This window comes from Rana temporaria, chromosome 2, assembly GCF_905171775.1.
Source record: "Rana temporaria chromosome 2, aRanTem1.1, whole genome shotgun sequence".
Lineage (NCBI taxonomy): Eukaryota > Metazoa > Chordata > Amphibia > Anura > Ranidae > Rana > Rana temporaria.
In genome coordinates, this window is record NC_053490.1 from 34,565,006 (window position 1) to 34,589,312 (window position 24,307).

A 24,307-nucleotide genomic window follows, 5' to 3' on the forward strand; every position below is an offset into this window, starting at 1 on the left:
GAAAACACAAAGCTAAAAAGCTTTGTGGATCTGCTTAAGTACTCATTTGCATACGCAAAGCGGCATTTCGACTCGAAATGCCCCCAGCGGCGGATGCGGTACTGCATCCTAGGATCCGACAGTGTAAGTCTATTACAGATGTCGGATCTTCTGACTATCTTTGGAAAAATCCTTCTGAGGATCGTTTCCAAAGATAGCCACAGGGATACGCAGGCTGAACAGCAGTTCCGCCTGCATATCTCCTTTGAAGATTTGGCCCATCATTTCTGTCTGACAATTATTCATGAACATTGAAACTATGTTTAATGACAGTAGTTATTCTTTATCTAGCCATATTATTTCGTCAGATATAGTGTCCTTATTTTAAAAGACAGCAGCTACAGTATTTGTAGCTGCTGACTTTTAATTTTTTTTTTTTCAGATGGAACTTTGCTTTAAGGGTGCCCTAACCCTCTCTCCCACTGTTCCTGTTAAGAGAAATAAAAACCTCTGATCATTTTTTGACTTGCGCCCAATTTTTCATCTTGCACAATAAGCACTATGGCCCGGATTCACATACATCGGCGCATATTTATGCCGCCGCAGCGTATCTCTTTTACGCTACGCCGGCGCAGCGCACAGAGGCAAGCACTGGATTCACAAAGCACTTGCTCCCACTCGCTGTTAAAGATACGCTGGGTTTCCTCGGCGTAAGCCAGCGTGGGTGGAAGTGGGCGTGAGCTATGCTAACGAGGCGTGACCCCATGCAAATGATGGGCCAAGCGTCATAGAAGTACTTAAAATTAACTACGCATGCGCCGTCCCGTGGACGCATCCCAGTGCGCATGCGCAGAATCACGTCGGAACTACTCCCTAAGATACGACGAATCACTGCCTACGACGTGAACGTAACCTACGCCCAGCCCTATTCACCTACTACGTAAACAACGTAAAATACAACGGCTCTGTTCCCTGGTCCATACCTTAGCATGAGTTGCGCCTCCTATATGGGGAATAACTTTACGCCGGACGTACGACTTACGTAAACCGCGTATATTATGCGCCGGGCGCAACTACGTTCGTGAATCGGCGTATCTCCCTCATTTGCATATGTGCATAGAAAATCAATGGGAGCGGCAAATGTGCCCAGCGTAAATATGCGCCCACGATACGACAGCGTAGGCAAGTTACGTCGGTCGTAGGAAGCCTATTTTTAGGCGTATCTCAGATTGTGGGCACGGCGCACAGATACGACGGCGCATAGTTAGACTTACGCGGCGTATCTCGATATACGTCGGCATAAGTGCTTTGTGAATCCGGGCCTATGCCTAGTAAGCTGCACCCTGAGGAGGAATGTCAGCTCTCCCTGACTCTGCGGGTCACCACCAGGCCTCTGGAGGTCAGCGAGACCGCTGCACAGGGTTGGATAGATTCGTTTTAGAATGTGGCTGAGAGTAGATTTGGCGTTAGAAAATTTTGGGCTGAACTTTAAGCTCTCTATCAAATTGCCATGTGCATGACCAGCATACAGATTGCAGCATAATGAAAAAAACTGTTCATAGACCTGTGTGGTAGGTTATCAGACGTTTATTTTAGCGTTTGACCTCAGCCATGTTAGTTTTTCCAGTGTTGAGATTGTCAGATCCAAAGATTTATAGTTGGATTATCAAACCCTTCAACTGGCAGACTGCCTGGAAGAGAACAATCATCATGCTCCACGCTGTACCATGGTGCTCCCACGACTGTCACACCAGCTCATATTTATTCTAGCACACACCTTCAAATATTAAAAGCACTTCAGGAATATCCAGCAATAAACATGTCAAGTGGAAATCCATATACCTTGATGCAGGGGCGGATCCAGAGTCTAGTCTCGGGAGGGGCACTGACAGAATTTTTTTTTGGGGGGGTAATTTATCAGGGAAATGACTGGTGTTAGCGCTTCAATCATCATTGTCACTTGCCACGTCACCTGCCACACGTTGCGGATTGTCACTTGTCACTTATTGCAGCTTGTCCCTTTCCACGTCACCTGCCACACGTTGCGGATTGTCACTTGTCACTTGCCACACATTGCAGCTTGTAACTTGCCTCGTCACCTGCCACACGTTGCGGATTGTCACTTGCCACACAATGCGGATTGTCACTTGCCACGTCACCTGCCACACGTTGCGGATTGTCACTTGCCACACGTTGCGGATTGTCACTTGCCTCGTCACCTGCCACACGTTGCGGATTGTCACTTGCCACACGTTGCGGATTGTCACTTGCCACGTCACCTGCCACACGTTGCGGATTGTCACTTGCCACGTCACCTGCCACATGTTGCGGATTGTCACTTGCCACACGTTGCGGATTGTCACTTGCCACTTCACCTGCCACGCGTTGCGGATTGTCACTTGCCACTTCACCTGCCACGCGTTGCGGATTGTCACTTGCCACATGTTGCGGATTGCCACTTGCTACACGTTGCAGATTGTCACTTGCCACACGTTGCAGATTGTCACCTGCCACACGTTGAAGATTGTCACTTTCCACACGTTGCGGATTGTCACTTGCCACGTCGCCTGCTACACGTTGCGGATTGTCACTTGCCACGTCGCCTGCCACACGTTGCGGATTGTCACTTGCTACACGTTGCAGATTGTCACTTGCTACACGTTGCGGATTGTCACTTGCTACACATTGCAGATTGTCACTTGCTACACGTTGCGGCTCATCACTTGCCACACGTTGCAGATTGTCACTTTCCACATTACCTGCCACACGTTGCAGATTGTCACTTTCCACATTACCTGCCACACGTTGCGGATTGTCACCTGCCACACGTTGCAGATTGTCACTTGCTACACGTTGCGGCTCATCACTTGCCACACGTTGCAGATTGTCACTTTCCACATCACCTGCCACACGTTGCGGATTGTCACTTGCCACATCGCCTGCCACACGTTGCGGATTGTCACTTGCTACACGTTGCAGATTGTCACTTGCTACACGTTGCGACTCATCACTTGCCACACGTTGCAGATTGTCACTTTCCACATTACCTGCCACACGTTGCAGATTGTCACTTTCCACATTACCTGCCACACGTTGCGGATTGTCACCTGCCACACGTTGTAGATTGTCACTTGCCACATCACCTGCCACATAAAGCAGAATGTCACCTGCCTGCCACCAGATGCAGATTGTCACTTGCCACGTCACCTGCCACAAGTTGCGGATTGTCACTTGCCACATGTTGCGGAATGTCACTTGTCTGCCACCAGATGCAGATTGTCACTTGCTACCTCACCTGCCACACCTTGCGGATTTTCACTTGCTAAGGTGGTGTTTTGCTTGTCAGAGTCAGGCAGCAGAGAGATGATGTAATCTCTCTCCTGCCTGCACAGTGAGGGCGGAAGTTACTGCAGGGATGCAGGGCGGGCGTGGGACGGTGAGAGATGATGTCATCTCTCTGCTCCCCCGGCCGCCGGCTTGTTGATTGGCCACCCGCCCGCTCACCCACAGAGCTGACCAGCTGACCGCCCACTCTCTGACTCTCACTCGCGGCAGAGCCTCCCACACAGACTCTCAGGCACAGCAAGTTCCGCAACTACCGCCCGCTCAGACTCTTAGGGGCCGTAAGTTCTGCAACTGCCACTAATTTCTCGGGGGTGGCAATTGCCCCGTTGCCCCCCCTCCTGCATCCGCCCCTGCCTTGATGTGCATTTTGATTTTGCATGTATGGCTTGGATGTTCAATAAATATACAAAGCATGTGTCTTTCATGGGCTCCAATTCCAACCAACCATCACACACAATGGGGGTTATTTACCAAAACTGGAGAGTTCAAAATCTGGTGCAGTTCTGCATAGTAATCAATCAGCTTCTATCTTTTATCCTCAAAGCTTAGCCACTTGCTGACCATATTTGTTAAATACATGGCGGCAAGCTGGTACTGCTGCGCCCGATCACGTACCTAGTATGTGATCCAGCATTTCCAGGTTGGGGCATGCATGCTCTCTGCCAGCAGGCCGCTCCCACTGTGATTATACAGAGTGGGAGCTGATCTGCGGGTACCATGGACTTGATGTTAGCCGGCACCCACTGATCATCTAGCACAGAAGCAGAACAGCGGTCTGCCTATGTAAACAAGGCAGATCGCCATTCCATCAGAAGGAAGGCATGGATCCTGTGTTTTTGCAAAGCAGGGGCAAAGATTCATGTCTTCCCCTAGTAAAAGCACCTCCCACACTGTAAAAAAACACTGGCTAGGCAATCAGTTAACCCTTTGATCGCCCCTGGTGTTAATCCCTTCCCAGCCAGTGTCATTAGTACAGTGACAGTGCATATTTTTAGTACTGATCACTGTATTAGTGTCACTGGTCTCCAAAAAGTGTCAGTTAGTGTCAGAATGTCTGCCGTAATATCACAGTCCCACTATAAGTCGCTGATCGCTGCCATTACTATTAAAAAATAAAAAAAAATATCCCATAGTTTGTAAACGCTATAACTTTTTGTGCAAACCAATCAATATATGCTTATTGGGATTTTTTTTGCCGAATATATGTAGCAGAATATATATTGGCCTAAATTGATGAAGACATTTTTTTTGTTTGTTTTATAGCAGAAAGTAAAACAATTTTTTTTTTCAAAAGCGCAAAAAATAAAAGCCACAGAGATGATCATATCCCACCAAAAGAAAGCTCTATTTGTTGGATAAAAAAGACATCAATTTTATTTGGGTACAGCGTCGCATGATCACGCAATTGTCAGTTAAAGTGACACAGTGCTGTATTGCAAAAAAATGGCCTGGTCAGGAAGGGGGTAAATCTCCTGGAGGACAAGTGGTTAAAGTGGTTGCTAACCCACTTTTACAACTCCACATACTCCTCTCTGTGTTCTAATGCTGTGTAAGCCTGTGTGTTTTATAAAAAAAAGAAAGAAATGCCTTCTTTACCTCATTACAGATCTCCTGGCGCTCACGTGACCTGCCAGCTCTCTAGCTCTCTTTCTCCCCATCTGATAGGTGCAGTGGGTGGGGCCGAGATTCCTCAGTGACGTCAGGAGGGATGAGAAGAGAGAGAGAGAGCTGGCCAGTCACGTGATCCCCGGGAGACGCTCTGAAATGAGGTAAAGAAGGCATTATATTTCATAAAACACACACAAGGGGGACACAGGACATAGAGAGGGTTATTTAGGACAAGAAAAGTAATTTGAGCAGCAGGAGGGGGCGGGCACTGGCGCGAGCAGGCAGGGAGGGGAGGGGGCGGGCACTGACGCGAGCAGGCAGGGAGGGGAGGGAGGAGAGGACAGAGAAGGAAACAGTAGGGCTGCAGATGAAGGAGGCATGTAAACCACGGTGTCAGGGCTCAGTAGCTATGATATACCGTGGTCAGTTTACAGGGGGGAGGGTATAGCCAGGCAGGATCAACCAGGCATTTTAGGTGTTACCTAAAAGGTGGGCCAAATGACAAAGCACAAGCACTGTGCTGTGTAACATGCTGTAAAGGAACAGAGGGCCAGATCCATCCACGAAGCGTGGCGCTTCTTTACGGCCGGCGTAGTGTATCTCAGATACACAACGCCGCCGTAACTTACAGCGTATTTCCCGTATTCTCAAAAAATTTGCGCCGTAAGATACGGCGGCGTAGTGTATCTGTGTTGGCGTAAGGGCGCGCAATTCAAATGGATGAGATGGGGTGTGTTTTATGCTAATACGTCTTGACCCAACGTAAATTACGTTTTTTCGGAATGGCGCATGCGCCGTCCGTGGGGCTATCCCAGTGCGCATGCTCGAAATTAACCCGCAACAAGCCAATGCTTACGACGTGAACGTCATTCTACGCAAAGCCCTATTCGCGAACGACTTACGCAAACGACGTAAAATTTTTAAAATTCGACGCGGGAACGACGGCCATACTTAACATTGAGTACGCCTCATATAGCAGGGGTAACTATACGCCGAAAAAAGCCTTACGGAAACAACGGAAACAATTGCGCCGGCCGGACGTACGTTCGTGGATCGCCGTATCTAGCTAATTTGCATACTCAACGCGGAAAACGACGGAAACGGCACCTAGCGGCCGGCGTAAATATGCACCTAAGATCCGACGGCGTACTAAGACGTACGCCAGTCGGATCTAGCCCAGCTTCAGGCGTATCTTGTTTTGTGGATACAAAACAAAGATACACCGGAGCAAACTAGCAGTTACGCGGCGTATCAATAGATACGCCACCGTAACTGCTTCGTGGATCTGGCCCAGAATCTTTATTTTGATTTTTTTGGATTGAAGAAGCTGAAGTTAGAAGCTGATTGGCACCAGATTCTGCCTCCGGCTGGGTTTACACTACTACACTACTTTCATCCTACTTTGCTCTGCTACATTGGTCCTACATTTATCTTACTTTCATGAACAGGATACTACTTTGGATTTCAATGATATTCAATGGGTTGAAGTAGGATCAATGTAGGACCAAAAGTAGTACAGGGAGCATTTTCAAAGTCGGACCGACTTGTGTAGGACCAGTTAGGACGGCTCTCATAGGGAAACATTGATTTTCACACGTCATGCTACATGAGGCTCCCAATGTAGGACCGTTTGTCGGACAAGTGTGAACCCAGCCTCCACCAGTTTTTGCAAATCTCCCCCAATGTATTCCCGTCCCACAGTAACAATAACTTGCAATTCTGCCCTTAATCTAAAGAGAACTGATTCGTAACCATTGATACAGCTTCTGGTGCTGCTCAGAAAGAAAACGACATAACCTAAAATCATATACAATTATTGGTGATGCTATTTTATTACATTATATATATATATAAGGGTTCAGGTTACAACTCTTGAATCTTTTTTTTTTTTTTTTTTTTTTCAACCATCGGGATTGTACTGGCTCCACAATTTTTTTTTTACCGCAGTCCCTGATCAGACAGGCTAGATCCAGCCCTGATCCGAAACAAAAAAGGTTTTGGCAATCAAACACTTTAATTGAATATTATGATGAGATTAGGGGTGTTGGTATGATAATTAAAGGTTGGCTTAAATTATACTCTACTGGTCACATGGTAGACGCTACGCCAAAATATCCCACTAAGAAGGGAAAACCATCCTATGCCTTTAATTAAAACATTTTGCATGATCTATCTATAGCTATCTATAAATAGAACGTCTGAATTATGTAGTTTTTATTATCAGCAGAGCTGGGCGTAGATGATTATCACGAGGACAGATGAACCGTGTGATAATACATGGCACAGACTGAGACATATGGATGACAATCTGGGTAGACCAGTTAGTAAAGAGAATATTACACAATCTGATCATAATTAAGGATTACTCATTGCAAAATTAAAGTATAATCTGGTAAAACCCCTTACTAATAGATTCAATATGGTCAGTTCATTCAAAACCGACGTATGCCTGTAAATTAAACTGTATCTAAACCTAAGACCTTTTTCAGGCTTTTTTCCCCTTTGATTTCACCTGGTGATCCTGCTGACAAAGCCCAGTCATTGTATTATACACCCATTGGCCATAACCTTACGGCCACCCACCTAATATTGAGTTGTTCCCACTTTTGCCGCCAAAACATATTTCATATTTTCTTTTGGCAACATCCCATGACAGCCATGTCCCTACACTTATGATGCCAAAAATACATGATCGCCATCTACCTACACTTATATTGCCAGCACTAGATGATCGCCATCTACCTACACTTCTATTGACAGTACTCCACGATTGCCATCTCCCTACACTTCTATTGCCAGCACTAGATGTTTGCCATCTCCCTACACTTCTATTGCCATCACTACATGACCGCCATCTCCCTACACTTTGTTTCCCAGCACTCCATGATCGCTATCTCCCTACACTTCTATTGCCAACCCTACATTCATCATTAAGGCGAACCCCAGCTTAAAGACGAGGCTTACACTGTGTGCAGTTGTGTAGCATACAGTGTTCCACTAGGGAAATAAGCAGAATACCGACCCACTTGCTACCGGAAGACCTGTCATCTGAGCTTGGTACTGCTGCTCGCTGTTTGGCTTCTGTACATATTCAACAGTTCACGGTTACCCGTAGTAACTACTCTCTGCTCCGACCCTCCTGCTGAGTTACCCCTTTGTGGTGGCTTTCCTCCTGTACCCTGTTTGTGTGACTCGGAAACCCTGTTCTTCCGATATGTCATGTACCACCATGCACCCCTTTGAATATCTTCAGACCAGGCTCATGCACAGTTAACAAAGCTTTACTCGAAGGCTGTGGCAATACAGTTCAAGAACATTCAAGTCCTTGGCTAGCTGTTTCTAAGCTGCCCAGGCATACCTTTGCAGGTAGAAGTCCAGTAGTGACAAAATCTTTCATCAGATAGGCTTTCTTAGGGTGATGGTGATCAAGGATTACTCCAGGTTAAGTCTTATTACTGAACCCTCTTCTCCTTCCCCATGCGTAAAAAAGAGAGGGGGTGGGTAGAATTGTTTCCCAAACCAGATGGCAATAGCTCACAATCCCATCAAAAGAAGCAGATAAAAACAAAATACATATATGGTAGAGGGAGACCCTCTTCCAAATGTTGGGATTTTTGATGTGAGATGTCAATTGTAGTACTAAGGTAAGTACACCAAACACAGAGGTTTACAAATTTATCAAATAAGTTTATTTATATAAAGAGTTCATAAAAACAAGTATAACATGAATTCGACCACAATAGTTACAAAAAGCAGAGGTAAAGTATAATATGCAGGTTGCCAACTAGTTTCACACTTTCGTGCTTCGTCAGGGCCTTGCAACTTAATCTTTTTGGATTTAGTGGTCTGTGTATGACATAAGAATATGCCGTTAGTACACAAATAATTAATACATTGTAATACATTATACATTTTAATAACAAAAAAGAACATAGTATCTGTGTGCTCACCAATTCTGTTAACGACTAAACCAAAAGACATGTCAAAACGCACTTCAAAGGATCCCGGCGGCACGGATGGCAGGGGCGATTCGGACAATGACCAGTGGAAGCCAGATCCACTTAGCCGTTAGATGTGCGGATATTAAGGTAATTGGAGACCCAGCACGAGCCAATAAAGTGTCTGCAAATTGTTAAAGTATATAAGGTAATATTCGGGTACCCTGTGCGCATCTGCAAACGTGATCCATTCACAGATATACACAGTTATACTGGATAAAAATACATACTACACTATAATAACTCAAAAGAGGAATAGTGGTAATGACAGTTGGCCAGGAAAGATTATACTGCTAAGATGTCACAGCACCGCATATGAGTAATGCCAAGAATCAACAGTATATATTTATAGCTACTTTGCTGCTTTAGGAAAAGGTATAAATAATCTGAATGTGACTGTGCTACAGGAATTATAGAGAGGTACCCCATAATGGAGTAGTGGATATATAGTCCCTCAGGTAAGGAGACTGCCCCACGTGTAATTGCACATGTAGCAGCAAGCCTCCATATGAGGTTATAATATCCCAGGGCAGTCTATGCTCAAGTACTTAAATAGTTATACTATGCCCATTTAACAAAGGGGTTTACCCAGAGGAGTACAGTATAAGAACATTATATTTATATACAAGGTTTATACGGGTAAAAGGAGAAGTCCTCGTAGCAAACAGACACTATCAGCATAAATTGCTTGGTAAGTGAACGCTATTTACCTTTGGCTCAGAAAGTGGAGGGATTAATTTCCAATGAAGCAGGAAAGAGGCTTCCAAGCTTGTGTAGACGTTTCCGAGTTCCCAACTGGCCATCTGAGGTTTGTATTGGGTCCTTGTACTCAAGACAGCGTCTGACATAGTAATGGTCAGCGCCATCTTAAGTACCTTACCTTTGCCGGAAGTGAAAGGTCACGAATGACCTCTGACTTCACTTCCGGCCCGTGTGTCCCAGACGGTGCGCGCGCAACGATTGCGTCCATGCGTGCTGACGCACGCATGGAACGCATGCCTGAGGCGCATCACGCCCCACGCACAGGGCAGGTACTGTAGGGCTCAGATGAGCCAGACATGCCTACATTGGTCGCGCGCACACCCTGGAATCAACAGGGGAAGGAGGTGTAACACAGAAGGACACACCTCCCTAGTGGGACACACGAATACCCACACAAACTTATAGCCCTAAACATCCCCAAGACATCTTAGCAGCTGGGAAATAATGGAGAGCGTTAGGCACAGTCATGGTAACAGAATGAAATAATGTATATACAGCAGTTTAGTACAATATTGTATCATAATACAACATAAAATGAATAAACTTAGATAATATGTATAGATGACATTCAGGTAATTGGCAATAATACTTAGTGCACTAAATCTCAGGCTAATATAACCAGTATACATAATCGTGCTGGTAAGACGGAGGAGATGGAGGGGGAGGGTGGGGAAGAGAGAAAGGGGGGGGGAGGAGAGAAAGGGGGGGAGGAGGAAAAAAAATATTTAAAATAAAAGGGGAGGACCAAAGTCGGGGGGAGGAGGGGAGGGGGGGAGGAAACAGGAGGGGATTTGTTCAAATAACCTAGAAATAGTATTGAGATTCAAATAAGGTATGTATGGAAATAAAAATAGATACAATTTGAACAATACATAAAGAACAAATCCCACATAAATGCATATGTTGATTCTAAAGAAAAGGTCTAAAGGATAGGGAAGTGTTGAGGCCCGGTGGGTAGGTGGCCCATTGGTCAAATATCCATCGGGCCTCACGTTGCAATATCTTCTTATCGAAGTCACCCCCCTCTCTGGAAAGGGGATGACCTCTAAGGCAAAGAATGATATGAACGATGGGTCATAGCTATGATTTAACCCCACGTGCTTACATATTGGGGTATACAGAAGACCAGCATCCAAATAGTAAAGATGGTCTTGAATTCTCTTGGCAAATGGCCATTTGGTTTTGCCGATGTAGAAAGCACCACATCGGCATGTGGCCAAATAGACGATACCAATGGTAGTACAGTCAGCAAATACCTTAGACTTAAGGAAGCCACCTCTGGGTAGAGGGCATCCATCACCCTCCTGGATCCATGGACACTGATCACAGTGGCCACATTGATAGGTTCCAAATCCCCCAGATGCTTCTGTCTCTAGTATGTCAGGAGAGAGATGACTATGTATTAGACCATCTTTAATTGACCTGGATTTCCTATAGACAATTTCCAGTCTCGCTGAGACATATTTGGAAATGATAGGATCCTCTGACAAAAAATGCCAATTGTTGTTAATCAGTTGGCGAAAAAATTTTGATGGGCACTGAAAGTTGTAATAATTTTGGTGGTGGAATTAGGTTCCTTCTTTTTGGGTTTAAATAGCAACATCTCTCGTGTATTTAATTTGGTCTTGGCATAGGCCCTCTTCAGTACTTTCTTACTGTACCCTCTTTGCAATAGACGTAGGTACAGGGCATGTGCTTCTTGTTCCAAATCCTCTTCCCTTGTACAATTGCGACGCAACCTAAGATATTGGCTGTATGGAATGCTTTGCACTAGGGGCCGCGGGTGGGAGCTAGAATAGTGCAGGATGGTGTTACCCGCTGTTTCCTTCCTATATAAATTACTGAATAGTGTACCATCATCATTGAGAAAAAGTCTAAGGTCAAGGAAGGGAATGCTTCTAGCATCAGACTGGATAGTGAATTTAAGATTGAAATCGTTAATAGATAAATACTGCATAAAATCAGACAGCAGAGCAGCTGACCTAGTCCAGATGACCAGCACATCATCGATATACCTCCGCCATAGGAGAATGTGGAGGAGGTATATCATGGCGGCATCATCCGAAAATATGTCTCTTTCCCAATCCCCCCCAGGTACAGGTTGGCATACGATGGGGCACAAGATGTCCCCATCGCAACCCCCTGTACCTGGAGGTAAGTGGAGCCATTGAAAATAAACATGTTATTCATCAAAATGTGCTCAAGTAGTCTAGTGACAGATTTACAGATTTTCCAGTTATTGTGATCCTGCTCTCTCAAGAAGCGGGATACCACCTCCGGCCATTTGTCATGGGGGATGCTGAAGTAGAGTGCTTCAATGTCTATCGCTGCCATGATAGCACCAACTGGCACCGTCATGCCTTTGATAACTTTCAGCAGCTCAAGGGTGTCTTTGAGGTATGAGGGTAGGCCCATAACATGAGGTCTTAGCTGTGTGTCCACATACTTACTGGCCATTTCAGTGTGACTACCAATGCCAGATATAATCGGATGGCCAGGGGGGTCTTTGATGTTTTTGTGCACTTTTGGCAGTGAGTAGAACGTTGGAATTTTCCTTTCCCATGCGGTCCCATTCGCTTGCTGAGCCCAGCCTTCCCCTAATTTATAGGCTGACCAGGGTGGAGAGCAGAACCCAAAAAGCCAGGGAAACTGGCAGACCCAGTTAACCCTTTCCCACCTGGGCAGCCCATACTCCCTTACTAGCAACAACCCACCATGTAGGCACCATGTAGGCACCTGCCTATAAGGAGATTATATCAGACCTTGTTGTAGACTGGTTGGTCAGTAGTAGTCCATGTTTTAAACAGTGTGAGGAATCAACCTATGTCCTTTGAAGGGTACCACACAAAAAGCACACCGCACTACACCAATCTATACCTTTTGACTTTCTGTTCAGGAATGTAGGCCTTAATTAAGTGGTTGGTGTCCATTGCCCTCAACACAGAACTGAATTACCTGTTCATTCTCTTTCTGATCACTCACATTTGGTGTTCACATCCTTCCCATTGCAATGGCCAAAAGAAGGTATTCACGCCACCATTTAAAATAGCCCATTAGTCCCTTGTTGCCACAATAAAGGGCATCTATTCATTGACAAACTTCTTATAGGACATCGGCTTGTCTCAAGGAATACCAAAACCCAGAATTTGTTTCTTTCGCTCTCTTTTTTTTTTTCCTACAAATGAAATCAATATTTCCTGATTTATGGTAATGGTTGTTAATCAGTTATTTATTGACAGACTTCAATGTGTAATAGTTTAGGAAGTATAAAGAAAAAACTTTCTGTTATTGTAAGACACATAAACTAAGAATAAATGTGTGTAATTTCCTGATATGTAGCAATGGTTGTTAAGAAAATATATTGACAGTTTTAGGAATGTTTACTTTACAAAACTCACTGTGCACCTTTATTGTACTTTAGCCTGCAGATCCGTTCCATCATTATTGATGTAAGTCCTGTGGAAGTGGCAACTACGTCTGTTCTCAAAGGTTGTGCCTGAAAACAAATACAAAGAATGGGAGGCAAGGAAAGAAGAAAGGATATTGGAGGTGATAGCCAATCCACAGACCTGTAAAGCCATACACAGGTTGGTTTAACGGGAGTTCATAATTTAATTGCTTTTAAACAGAACTAGAACTTTGAAATATATTTTTCAGTCAGTAAATAAACATGTAAAGCTTATCAGGTGGACTGTACACCAGGGAGCCTCTTAAGCCTCGTACACACGTCCGAGGAACTCGACGGGCGAAACACATTGTTTTGCTCGTCGAGTTCCTTGTGAAGCCGCCAAGGATCTCGGCGAGCCAAATTTTCCCATTGCCGTCAAGGAAATAGAGAACATGTTCTCTTTTTGGCTCGACGAGATCCTCGGCGGTTTCCTTGTTGAAAAGTGTACACACGACCGGTTTCCTCGGCAAAAAAAAAAACCAGCAAGCTTCTTGCTGGTTTTTGCCAAGAAACTTGACCGTGTGTACGAGGCCTTACTGTTATTACCTGCAGCCTTGAGGCTCTCCACCTTCATCAAACACCAAGAGCCATTCTATAGCTAGCCATGGACATTAAAGAACGATGGGACATGCATACATGATCTAATCAATTGAAGATGTCTTTGTATCCAACGTTACCATTCTTGTGTTCCAATTACCATTATAATGTTAAATGGAAAGCAGAGGAAAGTTGCAGACCACTGTAGAGCACCCCGCGTAGGAGCCGTGAGTGAAAAGGGATCCTCCACCCTGCATAGCCAAGCACCCACAGGCTCCCAGAGTCAGAGAACAGTCCAGTACTTTGTTTTTGTATTTTTATTGAGGGGATAAAACTTGGATGCGGAATAGGGGTATTATGGGATGCTCACTTGACTTCAAAAAACTTTGGGGACAATTCTTCTACATACAGTCTATATACACTTCTTTCTCTTCCTCCAGCACTTCACTTGTTTGCAAACACAGACTTAGCTGGTATACTTTAAGTAAATCTGGCAAAGCGCTTAGGCAGATCAAAGCTAAAGCCCTTTACAGGCAGGGCCCCTTTGGTTGTGTAGCAAAGTCTAGTGTTCAGCTTACATCCCTGTGGCTACTGATCCTTCTTCAGGCACTGCCAGCCCACCCGGCTGCAGCTGCCCCTTTCACTAGCCCTCCTGGCTACTTCCCACAGTCCTCCCAGACTGACACCACAGTCCTCTCAAACTGTACACTCACCAGCCCACCCAGCTGACTCTCCTAGAGAACTCCTGGACGTGCTGACCTCACACTTGCTCCTGTGCCTCCAGGAAAGATATCCTTTGTGTTGTAGAGGGTCCCTCCAGGCCCGTGGTCAACCCCCCCCCCCAGACTAGAGAGCACCCTCAAGGGCCACGACAGCCTCCTCAGCACTCCTTCATCTTCCACCTGACTGCCCCTTGCTGGCCTGACCCATGAGTATTTATGAGGTACCCACCCACTATCAGTCTATTTACTGGGGATTGTCTGGGTCCCTCCTCAATACACCAGGCCGCTCCTCTTAAACTCCACCCTCTACTTCAGGAAGCTTCTCCAAGGTTCCAGAGAGCAGGGGGAGCTCCAAGACATGCTGCCTACTGAGTCATCCAGCCTCCCAAGTGTTACTCAGCCCTGACTTAGATTCAACACAGGCTTGGCTGCCAGCCAAGCCAAGCGAAATGTACCTACTCTAACAACTTTGTACACTTAGCACACTAGCTAGACTCTAGAGGGTGCTATATCACCATAAATAATTTATTGCTGGTGTGTGTAAGATACCACCATGGCCAATACGAAAACAAATAATAATAAGTGAGGTTTTTTCCTCCCATTGAGTTTACTACCAACCAAGATGCAAAAATCTGAGCTGAATAATGATTGAAGTTGGAATTCCTGACCTTCAAACTTGTTCTAGGCCAGAGCCTCAGAAAGTACTGAAACCAATCATTTATCATGATAGCCAGTAAAAAAAGCATTTAAGAAGGAGAGGTCAGCAAAGGTGGTCTTCTACACAAACCTTAAAACAATTACCGTATTTATCGGGGTATTGCGCGCTCCGGGGTATAGCGCGCACCCCTAAAGTGGACCCGCATTCCTGTAAAAAAAAACATTTTAGTACTTACAGTTGTGGTGTCTTGCGCGGCGTCCATCGGCGGCCTCGTCGGGTCCGGCGTCCGTCTGCGGCTTCCGTGGTGTCCTCCTCGTCTGGTCCGGTGTCCTCCCCGCTCGATCCCCGCTTCCCGCGCTGAGTTTGAACCACTGCGCGGCATATACTGAGCGCAGTACACTCGGGTATAGTCAGGCAGGCTCGGCTCCTCTCGCGGTCACGTCCTGTGCGTCCTGTACGTCTAGGACGTGGCCGTGAGAGGAGCCGAGCCTGCCCGACTATACCCGAGTGTACTGCGCTCGGTATATGCCGGCGCAGTGGTTCAAACTCGGCGCGGGAAGTGGGTATCGGCGTATTTTGCCCTGATTTTTAGGGCAAAAAGTGCGCGGTATACGCCGATAAATACGGTATATGCTTAACGGTTTCCAGCACAAATAAATGTCTAGAATGGATACAGATCTTATGGCCATGATTTATGGACCTTATTTACTCCGCTTTTCTTCAAATTTGCCACATATTTAACCACTTGAGCTGCGGAAGGTTTTATCCCATTCATGACCAGTAGTAGTCAATGTTTTAAACAGTGGGAGTAATTAGCCTGTAATGACCCTTGTTCTTTGAAGGGTACCCCACAAAAGGCACAAAGCACTACACCAGTCAACTTTTGACTTTCTGCTCAGGGACGTAGGCCTTAATTAAGTGGTTAAAGCTATTTAGCACTGCACTATTTTAACTGGTAATTGCGCGGTCATGCAATGCCAAATTAAATTTATACTGTTTTTTTTTTACACAAATATAGCTTTTTTTTTGTGGTATTAGATCACCCTTGGGTTGTTTTTTTTATTGCATAAATGGAAAAATACTGGAAATTCTGAAAAAATAATAATGTATTCTCTGTTATAAAACGTATCCAATAAAAGAAAATGTCTTCATAAATTTAGGCCAAAATGTATTCTGCTACATGTCTATGGCCAAAAAAATCCCAATTAGTGTGTATTGAGTAGTTTGTGTGAAAGTTATAGGGCCGGATTCAGATAGGTTAGCGGATCTTTAGATCTATCTAAATTACGTTACGCCGCCGCAAGTTTTTTGAGGCAAGTGCTTTATTCAGAAAGCACTTGCCTGTAAAGTTGCGGCGGCGTAGCGTAAATCTCCCGGCCAAATTCAAATTCGGCGAGTAGGGGGCGTATAATATTTAAATCAGGCGCGTCCCCGCGCCGAATGAACTGCACATGCGCAGTCAGCAAAATTTCCCAGCGTGCATTGCTCCAAATGATGTTGCAAGTATTCGGTGTTAACGTAAATTAAGTCCGGCCATATTCCCCAACTGACTTACGCAAACAACGTACCTGTGCACTGCAAGCCAGCCTCGCTGATCTATATTGTGTGTTTGGCTTCCTGTGTGCTCTATGTCTGTTTCTGTTTACCAGCCATGGCTTGTTCTTGACTTTCTCTGTCTGCTTCATATTCCGACCTTTGGCATGTTCTTTGACTATCCCTGCCTGCTTGTTGCCCCAAGCTTTTGGCTTATCTCCTGACTATCCCTTGTTGTCCTGGTCTGCTGCTTCCTCTCTATCCTCCAGTAGCCTACCATTAGCGTGAGCTGAGAGACCCTGGGGGCAGCGACCTGGAGCCAGTTGCAACGAAGTCCATCCCCACCATCAGGGGCCCTGGTGAACACCTGCTGGCTCTTAGATTGCGCGCCCTGGGAAATCTAATGCTCTAGCTCCCAGTGTGTTCCTTGTTGGTGCTCCAGAGGACCTGCTTTCATGAACCACCCAGAGCTCCATTCGCAGCAGTCAGCCGTAGGGTCCACTACCTTAGCAGTGCACTCATGACCCCAATGGGGTGCATCTGTCACCTGGCTTCAGGTGACCTGACACATGTACAAGACATAGAGGACAAGAAGACATAAACAGCAACTAAAGTATATCTGAATCCAAGAACAAAAATATATTTTATTGCAGCTTAACAGATCAGTAACAGACTTCCTGTGAGGAAAGGTTTCACCTGTTGGTGGCGCTGTCAGTCCTGTGGATCGCAGTACTGGTGTCCACCAGTGGGTGTCTCCTAACAGTCCGGAGCTTTCATGAAAGGTTTCACCTGCTAGTGGCACTGTTAGATCCCTGGGCCGCAGTACAAATGTCCACCAGCGGGTGTCTCATGGCAGTATGGAGCAGACATCACCTCCTGCGATCAAGTGTCACCTGAGACTTATTGCAGGTGTGTGTATTAATACCCGGCAACCATTCACACACTTGCCCTGGTATCTTCCTTGTGCCCTGACCTGTACCTGCAAACCTGTGATTCTGTTCCTGTTATCCTGTTTATCCTGTGTACCTGTGAACCTGATCCTGATCCCATCCCTCCTGTTACCCTGTTGTCCTGCATCCCTGCCCTGCAGCCTGATCCCATCCATCTTCTCCCTGTCCTGTTCCTTGCCCCCATCTGCTGATCTCCTGTGTATGACCCTGGCATGGCTACGTTTATGATTCCGGTACTCCCCTTCTATTGTATATACTTATTTGTTATCTGTGGGTCACTGTCTGGTTGGTTGTTCACTGTTTAGGGTTGGAAGTGTTTGTATATTTATATCACTTATCTTTAATAAACGTAATTACTCACTTAATATATGTTTTGGGTTCCTCTGTCATAGTTCACACGGTTCTGGTCTCACCTGTTCATGACACTTCCTGTCCTAGGGTGACAACTCTCACTTAGGCCTGATTCACACCTATGCATTTTTAGTGCTTTTTGCATTTTGCTGATTTGCATTACAGGCCATTTAACATGGTTTCCTATGGAACTCGTTCTGTAGTGCAAATCTGCAAAATGCAAAAAGCACTAAAAATGCATAGGTGTGAATCAGGCCTTAGTGTACTTTATCTATGGAGGGACAATGTTGTCGCCTAGGGACATGATGTTTGCCAGGACTAAAGAACAATCATTTTCTCCAAAACACAAGGCAAAAGGTGTTTTGTAGTCTACAGGGATTGCTAGGCACAATGCTAATAGGTATCAGTCTAATCTTCTGGCAGAATCAAAGGGAATATTTTTGGCACTGTTTGAACAACTATAACAAAATGGTCTCAGTGGTATATTTAACAGAACAAATAGGAGTGAATAAGAGAACATCACAGCTGTGCCATGCCATCAAACGCAGTCACTGTGCCATGCCATCAAACGCAGCCACTGTGCCATCAATTGTCACCACTGTGCCATGCCATCAAACGCAGCCACTGTGCCATCAATTATCACCACTGTGCCATGCCATCAAATGCAGTCACTATGCCATCAATTCGCACCACTGTGCCATGCCATCAAACGCAGTCACTGTGCCATGCCATCAAACGCAGTCACTGTGCCATGCCATCAAACGCAGTCACTGTGCCATGCCATCAAACGCAGTCACTGTGCCATGCCATCAAATGCAACCACTGTGCCATGCCATCAAACACAGCCACTGTGCCATCAATTGTCACCACTGTGCCATGCCATCAAACGCAGCCACTGTGCCCCTCAATTTTTACCACTGTGCCAATTGTCGCCACTGTGCCAATTGTCGCCACTGTGCCCTTTAATTGTCGCCACTGTGCCCATTGTTGCCACTGTGCATGTAATATGCCGCCTTTCTATTCTACATCCATTTAAAGGGACACTGCAGTTTTTCTTTTTTATTAATATTCGTTCATGTCAAAACAATAAGTTTTAAAGAGTGGAGGATTGTTAGAAAACCTCTGTGGGTGCAAAATACACCACTTTTCTTATGCCTTTATTTAATAATAAACCTACAACATACTCCTCATTTTAATGTCCTGTAAGCTATACATCTCATCATTTTTTAGCAGGGGTTTCCTAAAGACAAGTTATTTTAAGGGGGCCAGATCCTCAAAAGGGATATGCCGGCGTAACTGCTGTTACGCCGTCGTATCCCTGTTTCTAACTATGGAACTGATCCACAGAATCAGTTTTCCATAGTTAGGCAGAAGATCCGGCATGTGTAAGGGACTTACACTGCCGGATCTTAGGATGCAGTACCGCATCCGCCGCTGGGGGCATTTCGTGTCGAAATGCCGCCTCGGGTATGCAAATTAGCACTTACGGAGATCCACAAAGCTTTTCAGCTTCGTTTTTTCTCCGTAAGTTTTAGTTTGCAAACGCAAAATTAGGGCTGCTTTTACAAAGTGTAAACTGTTTACACCTTGTAAAAACAGACCCTTCTGTCCAGCGACGCGTCAGTCTTATCCAAGGAACGCAGCCCCCGTACGTTCCGAGGATAAGAAATCCGGGAGCCGAGGGCTGTACTCGGAAAGCCTATCATAGCCGCTGGCTCTGATAGGCACTTCCGCACAGCCAACCAGCTACCGTTATTCAGATAGCCGGCGCCCTATGTCCGGCCATCTGAATAGACCAGTGGCAGCTGCCCACAATAACATACATTCATGCAATCCATGAATGTATGTTATTTGCGAGAGCCAGAGGGGGCGGCGCTGCAGAACAACATTTTTAAAGTCTTAGGCCTTGTACACACGGTCGGACCAAACCGATGTGACTGGTCCGACGGACCGTTTTCATCGGCTCACCGCTGAAGTGGCCCGACGGCCTGATGTGCGTACACACCATCGTTCCAAAAACCGATCGGGTCAGAACGCGGTGACGTCAAACACACGACGTGCTGAATAAAACGAAGTTCAATGCTTCCAAACATGCGTCGACTTGATTCTGAGCATGCGCGGGTTTTGAACCGATGCTTTCTGTACTAACCATCGGTTTGGACCAATCGGGCAGCGGTCCAGTTTTGAAGCATGTTTTAAAATTTTGGACGGAAGGAAAACAGACCGATGGGCTATACACGCGGTCGGTTTGGACCAATGAAACTGAACCTCGGTCCATTCTCATCGGTTTTGTCCGACCGTGTGTACGGAGCCTTAAAGGGTCCGTTTTTTTTCTTCTTTTTTTTTTTTTTATGACTACAGGAGGGGGGGAGCGGCGCCCGGGCGCCCCCTATGGACGGGCCACCACTGACATTGAGTTTGATTTACTAAAGCCTGAGGAGTGTAAAATCAACTTCTAACTTCAGCTTTTTCAATAAGCTTTGACAAAAATATAGAAGATGATTGGTTTCTATGCAGAGCTGCACCAGATTTGGAACTATCCAGTTTTATTAAATCAATCCCATTGTCAGATGTTCTAATTCTTTTCAACTTCTCTCTTTTGGCCTCATCGGGATATTTTGTATCACTTCCTGCCCTGCCAAGGGGAAATGTACTCAATAAGAACACAGATGTATCTTTTGCCTATTCTATCAAAGATGAAACAAAAAGTTTGTCTGCTTCTGGAACTTAAATTTCATTGGGATTTTTTGTGTAGTTTCTTAAAATGTTTCTCTTTTTTTGTTTCAGTCCTTTGGTTTACTTCATGGGTGACTCAGAGGAAAGGAATCTGACCTACAGATGTATATTTGAAGAAGACTTTAAGTACATCCTTTTGCCTGTGGCCTATTCTATTGTTTTTGCAGTTGGATTCGTCCTCAACATCATCGCCTTGTACATTTTCATCTTCCAAATTCGGCCATGGAAGGTGGTCACACTTTTTATGTTCAACTTGGCTCTGTCAGACCTTCTCTACGTCTTATCCCTTCCACTGCTGGCCTACTATTACTCCAAAGCCAATGATTGGCCTTTCTCCGAGCCGCTGTGCAAGATAGTCCGTTTCCTCTTCTACACCAGTCTGTACTGCAGTATCCTCTTCCTTCTCTGCATCAGTGTATACCGTTTTCTGGCAGTGTGTTACCCAATACGCTTTCTACAATGGGGTCATATTCGATACGCAAGGATTGCCTGTATTACCATTTGGGTGGTCATTGTTGGCATTCAGTCACCAATACTGTATTTTGTGTCCACCAGCCAAATGGATGACAGCAGGATCTGCCACGACACAGCAAATATTGAACTCTTTGACCAGTTTGTTATTTTCAATACAGTGACCTTGGTTTTGCTCTTTTGTGTCCCCTTCACGGCCCTCCTTCTTTGCAACAGTTACATGATTTACGTGCTTCTAATGCCAACTGTGCCTGCCACACAAGCATCGAAATCCAAGAGGAAGTCGGTTAAAATCATTATCACGGTCCTTGTGGTTTTCATCACCTGCTTTTTGCCATATCATGTCACCCGTACACTCTACTATTACTACCGTAAGGTGAACACTGCCCCCTGTCCTACTTTAGATGCTGTTAATGCAGCCTACAAATCCACACGACCTTTTGCCAGCCTCAATAGCTGCATCGACCCGGTCTTGTACTTTTTGGTTTGGAGGTTCCGCTTAGTCAGGAGGAACAGACAAAGGAATATGACAGAAAGAGAAAGTTGACTACGGCCTCATACACACGACCGAGAAACTCAACAGAATCCATCAAGAAACTTGGTGGGAGAGCTTTTTTGCCGAGGAAAACGGTCGTGTGTACGTTTTTCATTGAGGAAACTGTTGAGGAACTCGATGAGGAAAAAAAAAAACAAGTTCTCTTTTTCCTCGACGGGAGTCTCTATTTCCTCGTCGGGCTGGTTTTCGACGTGTGTATGCTAAGAAACCCGCGCATGCTCAGAATAAAGTATGAGACGGGAGTAAAAGTAGCATTTGTAATGGAGATAACACATTTTTCACGCTGTAACAGACTGAAAAGTGCAAATTGTCTCTTACCAAACTTTTACTTAACACGCAGTAACATGAGATTAGCAAAAGCAGCCCCCAGGGTTGTGCCAGTGGAATCGAACTTCCCCTGCCATTGTATGTGTTGTACATCACCGCGTTTGAGAACGAGGAGATTTTGCCTTGACCGTGTGTACGCAAAGCAAGCTTGTCGAGTTCCTCGACAAGCCTAACAAGGAACTTGTAGAGGAAAACGATGTGTCTTTTCTGACAAGTTCCTCGGTCGTGTGTACGAGGCCTTCAAGACTCTGTATCAATAGGTAATATTTTGGGTAAGCCAAAGTCAAGTTTTGATTTCTGTCATGTTTTTAACCAATAAGGCCCATACCTAAAACTGAACTCCTGGCAGATAAAATGATCATTACAGCCCATCTCTGTGCAAAATGAAACCCCATCACCATCACTTCTTCAAAGAATGGAAACAGGTCCAGTGCTTCAGTCTATGCCAGCCACTGACAAGTCTTAATGTGATATAATAATGCGCTAAAATCAACCCTTAATGCTGTACAGTAAAGATACAACGTGCAATGACTGTGATAACACTCCAGATAGCATACACCACAATATAATGAGTGCTGAAAAAAATGCTAAGTAGATGTACTCCAAGACAATAACGTGATGTGAATAAATGTGTGCCAATATGCAATTAAGGCAACAATAGGCAATTCACAGACCCATGATTAAGTCATGTGATGAGTGACGTAACGCATGGGGGAGGAGCCAAGTGACGCGATCGACGGAGACAGAACCGTATGAGGAGATCGCTACACTGAGCTGTATGAGAGGCTGCACATTTTTTCTGTCCAGGGATTCGTGAGTGTGATTACATCGCTGTAGTCCCCGTTCTCATTGGCTTTACTTATTGCGCTATGAGCATTCTTTTTTTTTTTGCCTTTTTTTTTTTTCATGAGCCGTCTTTCTGGATCAGCAAGTGTCAGTAATAGGCTGTGGTAGGAAGCGCTGTGGAGTAATGAGCGTACCCTAGGAGACCATTATCACTGACCTAGTCTAGATGCACGGACTGTGAATTGCCTATTGTTGCCTTAATTGCATAGTGGCACAGATTTATTCACATCACGTTATTGTCTTGGAGTACATCTACTCAGCATTTTTTTCACCACTCATTATATTGTAATGTATGCTATCTGGAGTGTTATCACATTCATTGCACGTTGGATATTTACTGTACAGCATTAAGGGTTGATTTTAGCGCATTATTACATCTTATATTTATTTATATTGGTTTAGTACACTACATATGTATGCAGCTATCATCATTTGGTTATCTTTGTTGTTTTTTCTTTTTGAATCACACCACACTAGCGCTGTAGTACTATTTCTATTATTTCACTGACAAGTCTTGTTGCCCCCTCTTGCTGTAATGTCATCACACAGTATTCTGAGAATTTCCACTGCTGGACAACCAATGCGCAGTTTCCACATCACCCAAGCAGCAACTTGGACACCCAAAGGTGGACTTTCCTTCTCTGAAGTCTAGCAAATAGAAGATATGATATCTCACGGGTCACATGATTGCAGTTTCAGAAGTATTTGGAGCTTTTAATGTATTTTTTTTTGTACAATTTAAATATAATCAAGCGATTAGCTAGAGGGAGTGGAGGCATTTATCAAGCTGGGAGAAGGCAGGTCAAACCGTGTGACCCATCAAAGTTATGTTTCCTGAGAATAATTTCAAGTATTGAGAGAAAGCCAAGCAAATAGCACTTTCAGAAGGAGATCGGCAATAGCAGGCCAGGTATTTCAAAACTTACATTGATGTAAGACCCTAGAAGCATTAATACACTAAACAAGTATACCTTAATAAACTAGAAGACCTAGATGAATGGCAGTCAACACAAATGTGGCCCTCAACATACCCAGAGGGCCACACAATAGCTTTGTTATGTCCTATTATTAATTATTGAGATGACATCAATAAGATATTAAAATCACAGTGTTATACCTACGATTTGGACAAACCTGTCATTAAACCTACATTTTGGAAAACCTGGAATGCTGCTTCTATGAAGTTCATTTTCAGTTTGCATGGACAAGAATGGTGACATTTTCACAGGTTTACAATTGTTAAAATACTGAATGACATTGTGCTCAATTACACAAGAGTAAAAGGTAATACGTGCAACACTCGCTATTCACCCAGCTCTTAACTATATACCAAAAATGTATAATTAAATCAATATATTTTAAAAAGTGACAAAATTACATTAATAAACCACCAAACATGTTAGTGATATAATATCAGTCCAAAAATATATAAATCCAGTCTTCAACAACAAATTACAAAGTCAAGTGCAGTCCTAATTTA

General features: G+C 44.8%; 1 protein-coding gene across 1 annotated transcript in view; it reads left to right on the forward strand.

Moving 5' to 3' along the window:
* LOC120928939 (P2Y purinoceptor 2-like) overlaps nucleotides 1-21,722 on the forward strand; it is a 64,306-nt gene extending 42,584 nt beyond the window's left edge. Inside the window, exons 2-3 of the mRNA XM_040340048.1 lie at nucleotides 13,114-13,279; nucleotides 20,679-21,722. Coding sequence (XP_040195982.1) covers nucleotides 20,695-21,645 — 951 coding nt within the window. The 5' untranslated portion in view covers nucleotides 13,114-13,279; nucleotides 20,679-20,694 and the 3' untranslated portion in view covers nucleotides 21,646-21,722. The remainder of the gene's footprint in view (nucleotides 1-13,113; nucleotides 13,280-20,678) is intronic.
* Nucleotides 21,723-24,307: the final 2,585 nt, after the last annotated feature.